Genomic DNA, 10,216 nt, shown 5'->3' with positions numbered 1-10,216 from the left:
CTCTGCCTGTTGTCTGATTATCCGATGTTATTTGCTTCCCTTCCTGGGAGCCTCATCTGAAATACCCTAACTCAGCCTTCAGCCGCACCTAGAAAATAATGTAATTGCCAACTTCGGTGGTACGCTGCTAAATGGAGCGCTCCCACCAGCGTCACGTGGAGCATGAGTCAAGCTGCAAATAGATTGGATAGTTTTGTGTGTTTTGTTTGTTAGCTTGTTTTTGTTTTTGTTTTTTGTTTGTTTGTTTTGTTTTACTTGTATAACAAGTTAAAATGGAGAGCTATGAAGGAATTTATTAATACCGCATCCAAGATGCGGCAAGGTTCATCTTCAGAGCATCTTACATTGAATGTTTGCCCTCATCCATTGTGGCGTCTGTCACGTAGCAGAGGCAGACAGTATTATCCCTCCATCACAGCTGAAGAAAATGAGGGTGTAGCTTCCTGAGCCCCTTGGCACGGAGGCCAGGTTTTAAAGTAGCTCTTTGTTCTTACCCTCTGCCGCTGTTTGCTTCTTTCTCACTTAACCCCTGTGGAGGTGGGAGGAAGGAAGGAACTTGAGCCCATTTACTGCCAAAACCAAATGCTCGTGAAACAACGCCCTGAGGCTCCGAGACGGGGCTTTGCAGACCAAGGTCACACAGGAAACGGGGGGGAGCAGGGAAATGGGAGAGGTTTCCTCAGCATCGGTCCCGTGTCTCTCAGGTTGGAGGACTCCTGCCACGCGGGGCTGGGGCGTGAGGCCGTGTGGCAGGTTTCTGGTTGCAGGACACGTGTGCCTTACGGCTGTGTGCTGGCTCGTGTCCAGGGGGCTCTGGATGCATTTGGTCACGCAGCAGGTCTGCTTCCTGGCGTGGGATCCCGTGTGCTTAACGAAGCTTCTCAGCAGATCCTAGGGCTGCCAGCTCTTGTATCTGATGTGGTTTCTTGTAGCTGGTGAGAGGCAGCAGTGCTGTGCCACGGGTGTGGGCATGCAGATACGATACTGGGGGAGGGATGACTGGAAGAGCAAGTCTCTTAGGGCTTACGAAACGTGCAAGTTGTGGCATCTTCCTGGCCAAGGCACCGTGAAGTGCAAGTGCCTGAGAAGGGGACACCCCAGTGTTGTGTTCCTCTAGGGTGGCTAGGAAAGCTCTTGTTCTTCCCTGTTTCTAAGGTTGGGGAGAGCCTGGTGTCCTCCTCTGGAGAAGCGTTATTTGCAAGGGGCAGGCTGTGTAGTGTATTCCCAGGTCTGGGGAAGGGAAAAGGAACCGGCAAGCTTTCTGCCTAAGCCGCATCAGGGAGAGCTGGGAGCACGCATCTTTCTGCAGCTTCCTCTGGACAGAGAGCCCGTAGGACCTCCTGGCCTTGATGGTGAATCTGCGCATTGCCCTGGTCCTAAATAAGTTGTCTTTCTGTCTCACAGGCGGGAGCAGAGGAAAGAAGGGAAGAATCAGATTTAATTAGGGCCCTTCTCTGACCCTTCCCTTTCCCAGGGGTGTCAGAGCAGGTAGCCGGTGGGAAGCGCCAAGGAGGGAGCTCTGAAGGCTGCAGAAGCTCGGTGGCTCATAATGGATCAGATGTTTGAACTCTAAACGAGTAACTCCTGTTTGGTATTGAACACTGCTGGCGGCGGGGAGGGGGTGAGTCAGTGCAGGAGCACTGGAGAGTCTGACTCAACGGCCAGCACAGCTCTTCTGTGAAGCACTTCAGCCCCAAGTGTGTTCCAGGGAGTGCTCTTTTGGATCGTCTTTGTATTCACGCGCAGCTTTTTTTCCCCCATCTTGACGTCATTTCTCTGTGTCTTCTTTGCCTCAGTAAAAAGGGCACTCAAATAGTTGATTAACTGTTCTTTATTTATAGCACTGCCTGTTCCATCCCTGCAGATCAACGCGAGTGCTGACCTGAAAGCAGTCAGGAAACAGGGGCGAGCAGCGCGGTGGCACAGGATGCCACGCAGACCTCGGGGTGGTTGTTTAACTGCCTCTGCTGCTGGGATTGACAAACCGCAGCCCAAGCCCAGCAACCTCTTTAAGCTGGCGATTGTTAAGGGACGTTATCACCTCCAGACTGCCCTTTGCTGGTGCCAGCGCACGTCTTTGTGCAGTGAACTGGATTAAGGAGCTGATCTAGCTGAAACAACCCCTGTTTTTCAGCGGCGCTTGCTCCCAGCCTGGTTCACCACGCAGTGCTGCACACGCTGTGCCAGCACGCGGAGGGAGGCTCCTTCCTCTCTACCTGCGGTGCCAGCTGTACGTTCACTGAGCTGTAACGCTACCTGGTAAACTGTCCGCGTTTCTTCTTGCAGTAACTTAACTGCTTCCAGTTCTGTTAGGATTGCCGAGGATTTTCTCTCTGGGCAAATTACCTGCCTGCCTCTTACTGCAGAGTGATGACTCCGGTGCTGTAGAGCCTCGCTCCCGTTTTTCAGCTGGTAAGGTCGTTACATGCCAAGGCAATTAACAAGAGCTGAAAGTAAACACGGATGGACGACTCCTGGGGTCTGCCTGTGGATCCTGACCTCCGCTACCCGCCAGCAGTCCATCTCCCCTCATTAAAGCACTGTCTGCTGCTGGGGGATGTGGCGCCCCTGTGCTGCAGTGTGGGGGCTGTTCAGAGCCTGCTGAATCCATGGAGCGTCATTAAGCGAGGGTTTGAGTCTGCAAGGAGCTGTCCTTTACAGTGCAGCGTCTCCTGTGCACGTGGGTCAGGCACGAATTATCTGAAGATGCTTTTCTCCTTGCAGGTTTTTCTGCCTGTGGTTGTTGTCACTTCAAACTGCGTCACTTGGGGCGTTCTCTGGGCAGCCACCGCTGGAGGACTGCCCTGCCTGAGGGGAACATGACTGTCCTAAAACCAGCCCTTTTTTTGGAGAGAAGGGGGAGCGCGCTGTTTGTCACACCGCTCGTTCACCTGCACCTTCACGCTGTGGGTGTACAAATGTCTGAACTGCTTCTGTTGGGGAAAATATAAGACCCTGAAGCCTGTAAGTGTGCTGCCCGCTCTCCGGGAAGCCTGCTGGCTCCTGCCCTGGCAGGGGGAGCTGTCTGCCCTTCTCCGGGTCTGCACCAGGGCCCTGTGCAGCTCCTGCCAGCTGCTGTGCAATCTGCTGACCGCATCAGGCTGCTGGCAACTGTAAAGGTGCTGCAGAAAGCCTAAGGGGGAGAAAAAATTTGATCCTTCACCCCCGGTGAAGGAAGGACCTGAGGAAGGACCTCGGGCTATAAAGGCCTCGTGCTCTTCATGTGTTTTGGCTGCTCCAGACCGTGGGATCTGACGTGTGTGTGACTGCCTTGTGACCTCCAGGCTCCCCACCCTCATCTGCCAGCCCTCCCGCAGCACCCAGAGAGACATCTCGTGCCGGTCCCGCCAGGACGTGACTGGCACCACAAGGGAGGTTCCTGTGCTGGGAGGACAGGTTCGAACCCAGCGCCTGGGGCTCCACCACCGCTGGAACAAGGTTCCTTTGTCTGCTCCTATGCGGGGCACCTTCCCTGGAAGGCTGGCTTGCAGCCTGGGTCTTCTCCCAGGCAGCTGGAAATTTCTTCCAGGCATACGAAGCCTGCACTGGTAGAGGTAGTGCTAGAGCAAAGTTTGGGCTGAAGGGGTGCTAATTATCGTTACATTCATCGCTGCCAATGCACCTAGAGCCTACTACTAACTAACTATATAACTGCTCCAAATCAGGCCTGAGCAGAGATCAGCGCTGGAGGATGTTCTCTGCCTGTCTTCTGATTCCTTGTCAGGATTCTTCACTCTCTGTTGAAGAGGACCCTCCGTGTCCCTGTCGCTCAAGTTTTCCATCCATGGTGGAGAAGGGTTTTCCTCAGAGGACTGCCTTCAGCTTCCTGAAGGAGATGGTGCTGTTTTTTTTTTTTTCTTCTTCTTCTAATGAGTGCCTTAGGAATTACCTGGAATCCCTAAACTGTGCAGTGGCATTCTCAAAACTTTATTTTTTTATTGCCTGTACATCTCCAGTCAAATTGATATTCTGCAGCAGTCCCCGTGAGAAACAAGGCAATTCCTTTGCCTGCCTGACTTTGGTATGACTTTTTGCTCTGTCACATTCCCAGTAGTGACAGAAGGGGACTCAACAGTGATACTGAGATGTGTATCTGATCTCTGCCAGGCTGTTGCTTTTGGTTCCCAGCTTTTCTAATTGTAAGTTGGAAGAATTCAGCCTGATTGCAGATGAATCTCAGCTGATTTCCAGCATACATTTATGAGGAGCCAAGGCTGACATCCCCAAAAGACAGTCGTTACAGCTGCCTGATACATGAGCCCTGAAGGGCTATCTTGGACGTGGTGCTAGAAGAGTTGAATTCTCTTCCTTTTGAGGATGCTGGGGACGAGTGCAAGAGACGGTGCAAGATTCCCAGACTCACCTTCTGGAGATCTGGCTTCCTGGGACTTTAGCTCCGTAATATTTTCATGTGCATCAAATGATCAAATGACTGAAGTTCCCCGCAGGCAGGAAACATGAGATCATCTCAGAGCTTTTTTTTCACAGGATTTAGGATGTGCTGAGGTCAGTCCCTGTCTCCAGTGACAGCTACAATAGCTTCTTGCTGCCAGACCAAAGCTGGCGTTCCCTTTCAGATGCATTCCAGATCACATCGCGGAGACCCGTGACAAACCTCACTTCTCTTAAGGACAGCCATGACTGTACCAGAGGATTTAGCCCCGGTAGCTTTGACAGCACAAACCTGACCGAACCAACTCTGGCTGCAGGCCCTGCCCTATCAAAGCCACGGCCTGTAACTGCTGATCCCATACCTGTGTTGCAGAACTGGACCTGAATTTCCCAGCCAAAATAGCATTCCTCCAGCACCTGTTGGATGACCTCCACCCCAAATGTGTGTCCCCTGTCAACTGTGGGGAGGGTCTCATCAGATTCACTTCTGTGGCTCAATGCTCCGAGGGATAACAGCAAGCCTCTGTCTCTGCTAGGGTCTTCTGTCAGTACCACTGCATGTTTTCTTTCACTATAGAAGGGAAGATCTCTATTTGTTCCCTAAAGCAGATATCTCTGCTTTCTAAAGCATTTGCTCTTCATCTCCCCACGTTTTCTCAGGCTGTCCCACCCAGCATGCTGACTCTTAAAGTGGATTTTCCTTCCTTTGGTACCTGATCTCACTGGTGTTGTCCTTTTTTTTAGCCTTTTGAGCTAAAAACTGCGGAAACTCTATGAGAAAGACTGCTGCTTTTTTTTTTTTCCCTTCCTGATAAGTGACCAGTTGACTTTCTTATTTTTTTTCCCCTAACGTAGTACTTCAGAGAGGGCATCTTCCTTCTGGCCTGCACATACTAGCAAGGTAAGTGCAGTTGGAAGGAGTCTTGAAAAGTAACCTTAGTATTGTCAGTCATTAATTTTTTAGTATTGTCATTCATGAATTCTAAGAGGTGTAAAAATACTGTAGAGCCCTAGGAAGGCCAGTTTGGAACAAATAATTACTTCCTGGGCTTGTAGACAAACCTGTTCCCAAGTGCCACGGGTTACAACAGCATTTTGTCAGGTTAATCAGAAATGGAAAAATACAACGAAGCTAATCTCTAGGGCTGTCAAGTAAGACGTGTACGTGTGATACTGAAGGACCTGGAACTTCCCAGGAGAGGGATCATCCAGGTTCGGAAAGGTGCCTGAGGATTATGGAAACTTACTGCCTCGTTAGTGTGCTGACACCGCTCCCCCTTCCTGTGCAGGCTCACCCCACAGCACCAGTGCTCGCAGGGCCAGAGGGATCGTTCTGTGCTTGTGCTCCCTTTCAACACCTGTAATTTCAAAGCGGGCAAGCAGCTGAGTACACACTGGATACGTAAAAGATAAATAACATTCAAAACACAGCCTCTGCCTAGTCTGACAGGTTCCACAATCAGTCTGTCGCTTGCCATAGCAGGCTGGCCCAGATCAAAGAGCTTGTACTGCTCCCTGGCCGCAGGTTTTTTAGGACAGGGCTACAGCACCGAGTACACGTCCTGTTTGTAACTCAACAGAGGGCAATTATGTACGGACCTTCTTTGGGGGAGTTTGCCTGGTTCAGAGGAAATAGGCCCTGTTTGCTACCAGCCTAGCTGGCAGGTGTTTCCTGTGATACCTAGAAGAACCCAGCATCTGAAAAACTGAACAATCCTCCAAATGCAAGATTGATGCTAAAAAGTAGACCTCTTACATCTACTTATTGTTCTCTAACCTTTTGGAACAGCCAGGGTGACTGGAGATATCTCGATATAAAGGTACGACTGTGCAAACAGTTCACGGCTGGTTTTGATTGTGAATTGGAGTGGCGAAAACCATGGCGCTGGAAAGTAATCGAAAACTTCCCAGAAAGGAGCAGCTTTCTGTGGCTGTGAAAGCCACTTGCTGTTTGGATAAATTATTAGGTTACTGTGCTTATGTCTTCTCTTAACACGACTGCCATTGGAGGGAATGAAGAGAAGGCAGCTGCGCCCTTTTATCTGGGAGAGAAAAGGAAGGTGCAACAAGTTGTTGCTTTGTGCCTGTCGTGGGAGAGGAGCTGGAAGGCTGCTAGATGTGGAGCTGTCAGGAGAGCCTCAGAGAAATCTTCCTCCAGCAGCTTCTCTGCTTATGTGACAATTCATTTGAAAAACAACAAATCATAAAAGCTATCTGTGCTATTCTCTGGCCGTTCAGTGCGTATTTTGGGGAACAAACAATTTGTTGTCTAACAACCAGAAATAGCTGGGGGGACTCCGAGTCACTCGAGGGAGCCAGGCGGCTGCCCTGGCAGGCATTTTGCCGGCTGCCGCTCGCTGCGGCGCTCAGCTGTGTGCTGCCACCCTCGTCTTGGGTACGTGCTTGCAAAGCCTCCAGATGATGCGGAAACTCCTGCTTCCTCAAGGACAAAATGAAGCACTGAAGATGACGAGGAAATGCAGCCAGTAAGCACGTTGCACTGACCGTGTCTGACTCGGTGTCTGGAGCAGCATATAACAAGCCCCAGCTGCTGTGGCAGAGGGACAAAGAATGGGGATACGGTTTGGTGTTGGGTTGGCGGTGACCTTACAGGACTAGGGCTACCTCCGCAAAGGTCTGCCTCTGTCTGCCTTCGTCTGTGGGCTCGCTGGTGCTAGCTGATCTCTGGAGAAATACACAAATACGTTCCCAGCGTGGATCCTCCTGTAACAGAAATGTTTTGTTGACAGTGATTAGTACTGACTGGTTTTGTCTTTACCCCAGGGATGATCTCAGTGAACGTTTACAGATTGTTCTCTGAGATCCGCCAACCAAAATTCAGGCTCCTTTAATTTAGCCTCTCGGCCTGTAATCTGGCCTTTGCTGCGTAAGTCACGGCATGACATTTTGCTGAACTTGTAATCACAAGGCCACAGGCAGTGGGAATGTCAGGCTGAAAAGGTTAGAACCTTTCTGCCTTTTTACCATTGTTCGGCTTCAAGTAATTTTGCTGCTGAGGAGCTGAGAGAGGCCGGGCCTTACAGGGGAGCGCTTTGTGGTCTCAGTTTCAGCTCTGGCTTCTCCTGCGCTGGGGCCTGCCCTGCCCTGGCGGGACTGCAGCCAGGACATAACGTTTTGTGCCAGCCGATTGTTGTCCGGTGATAATTAAGGGTAGCAGGGCTGCACCATTCTCCCAGTTTCATTAGGACTACCCCCTGAATTCTGTTCACGGGATCCAAAGAACAGACAGAGGCACATCGTTCCCCTGAATGCCACTCGCACTAAATGAAACATCTACTCCAGAAAACAAATTAACCCAAATATTTGAAAAAAAAATACCCACCTAAAGTCATTGAAACATAATTATTAAAACCTTTTATGTTACTCTACAGTACAATGTAAATTGTTCCTTTCAATTAAATTTTGAAATACACTAGATTACATCATTTAAATAATTGCATCTTAAGTTCACTATTAGTGGTAGCAGAGATATATTTACATACATTTCTGAGACATTTCAGATGCAGTGCTACGTTCCAGTCTCTAAGTCGGTTAAATAACAGACTTCCAGTGGGGGCATACTGCTCGTCCACAGGTTCTAGACGTATTTGGGGTGCATGTGTGAAAAAGCAAGAATTCCTTTTATTCTTGTCTGATTTTTTTTTTTGTTTGCTGTGTGCATGCAGCTGAATCTGAGCAAACTGATACATACTTGATTTGGATTAAAGATGAAAGACCTTTCTTTTTTAACAAGTATTTTGACAGAACATACAAAGGTGAAAAATGAAATATAGTCCTTAGGGGAGTAGTGGTGGAAAACATTTTCTCCAACTTTCCCCCTCTGCTGCATAATACTGCACCTAATTTTAACCCTGACTTTACCTAATGCTGATGAAATATAGTCAATGGTGGAAACCTCTCTCATGTTGTCGAGACTGGCTTTCAACAGAATCCATGCAAATGCAAGCATCACACATCATTCTCCCGCAGTGCAATATTAACAAGTAAAACTCAGTATTTTCTTCCAGGGGCCTGCTCCTCAAGAGCAGCCCCTCCGTGCAGGTCCATCAGCCACAAGCAGGACGGGAGTCCTGAGGCTGGAGACGAGGATTAGGCCGTAACACTCGGTTCCAGTGCTGCTGGGCAGGAGCTACAAGTCGTCCTGGGTCAGGCTCCTTTCTGTGTCGTCCACGGAGCGGAGCAAGTTGAAGCCGCCGAGGCTCCCAGGCCGAGCCTCCCCGCGTGCTGCCCGCGCAGGACTCAGGGCCGGGTGTGAGGGGTGCTGATCATGATGTTGGGCAGCGCGTTGCGCCGCTTCTTCCAGGAGCCCAGCTCCCTCGAGTAGCGCCTGATCTGCCTGAACCAGTGGTGAGTCCGTGCCCGGTCGCTGTCCCGGAACACAAACGCCTCCCGCCTGATCTCAATGAGTTCAAAAGTGTCGTCACAGTCGGGATCGGTGGAGACGATGCAATTACTCAGCCTCAAGGGCTCCCTGAGCAAATGGAACTTGCCGTTGTTTTTGTCCCTGATGAGCACCAGCACGGCGTCCTTCACGGGCCCTGGCTCAGCTAGCTCCAGGCTGGACTCGGACACGCGCTTCATGTTGACCAGCAGGAGGACCTGCATGTTTTGGAACTTGAGGGTCTTGCTGCCTTTCTTCACCCACTGGCCGTCGGGCGGCTGGGCCAGCTGCAGAGCCCCCTCCATCACAAAGCGTGTTTCCTCCCGCAGCCATCCCACCGTTTTGAGGGCGGTTTCTCTCATTTCGATGTTGATGACTTCCCTCTTCTTCTTGCTGTCCTGGCGAAAGGAGCGGAGGGTCCACGTGTTCCCCTCCTGCTTGGTTTTCATGTTGATGTGCTCCAGGTGGGACTCGATGCGGCTCTTGGCCTCCCGCAGGCTGCCGTGGTCTGGGTGGTACTCGGTGGTGGCCTTGATGATTCTGCTGAGCAGCAGAGGGTACTTGGTGACCCTCTGCAGCGGGGCCATAAGAAAGGAGCGCAGGTTCATCCGTCGCAGTGCCGTGTTATCGTTCTGGGACACGTTGAGGAATATCCTGCAGGGATTTAAGGAGAGGGAATGAAACGGCGGCTGTTTTGCCAGCAGATGCTGCAATCCTAAATGCAAATGAACAGGGGGGTGCTGACAGCTGCTGAGCACTGCAGCCCCTGCCCGCCCCCCCCCCTGGTTTTAACAGCCTTGTGAATTCTGTCCTGTCAAAAATTAACCATTTCTGCAGCTGTGTTCAGAAAAAAAGGGGCCTGGAACACTATCACATAACATCCTAGCAGTCTCCTAAGAAATCACTGTAGAGCAGTGAGGGTGTGATCTTTCCGTGGCGCACACTGAGGTAGGCCCGAGGCAGGCACATCAGCTTTTATCAGATTAGACACATTTGCAGGTCCTTTCATCGCTCGATTACAAAGCTCTCTAAACAGGAATTTGGTACCGTCATCATTTTATAGCTGTTGCAGTGGAAACAGAGAAGTGACTCGCCCAGCTTGGCCCAGCGGGCTGGGGCTAGGAATGGGACACGATTCAAGTCATGCACGCTTCACGCAGTGGCTTTCCCCAGCGGGAATCCAAACCACGCTCAGGTGAGAGCTGCTCTCAGCTTGACGTTATTTAGTGAAAGTTCAGCCCCGTGGTCAGTGGGCAAACACTGGTACCACAAAATACAGGATACAGCTGGAGACCAACTACAGAGACTGCCTCAGTGAAGATATCAAGGGCCGAACGTATTTGGGAGCCTGAAGTACGCTCCTCACCCTAAGACAGAGCAGCTCATCACTGAAGAACATTGGCAGCAAAACCGGGATCTAGC

The 10,216-nt window shown here is 50.8% G+C and overlaps 1 protein-coding gene across 1 annotated transcript in view; it reads right to left on the bottom strand.

Moving 5' to 3' along the window:
* Positions 1-7,746: 7,746 nt before the first annotated feature.
* The window catches only part of LOC118260750 (uncharacterized), a 40,436-nt gene continuing 37,966 nt past the window's right edge, over positions 7,747-10,216 (bottom strand). The window contains exon 8 of the mRNA XM_035571215.2: positions 7,747-9,448. Within this exon, the coding sequence (XP_035427108.1) occupies positions 8,653-9,448 (796 nt within the window). The 3' untranslated portion in view covers positions 7,747-8,652. The remainder of the gene's footprint in view (positions 9,449-10,216) is intronic.

The sequence above is a fragment of the Cygnus atratus genome, chromosome 6, assembly GCF_013377495.2.
Source record: "Cygnus atratus isolate AKBS03 ecotype Queensland, Australia chromosome 6, CAtr_DNAZoo_HiC_assembly, whole genome shotgun sequence".
In the NCBI taxonomy this organism is placed as follows: Eukaryota; Metazoa; Chordata; class Aves; order Anseriformes; family Anatidae; genus Cygnus; species Cygnus atratus.
This window is presented reverse-complemented; position numbering and strand designations above follow the sequence as displayed.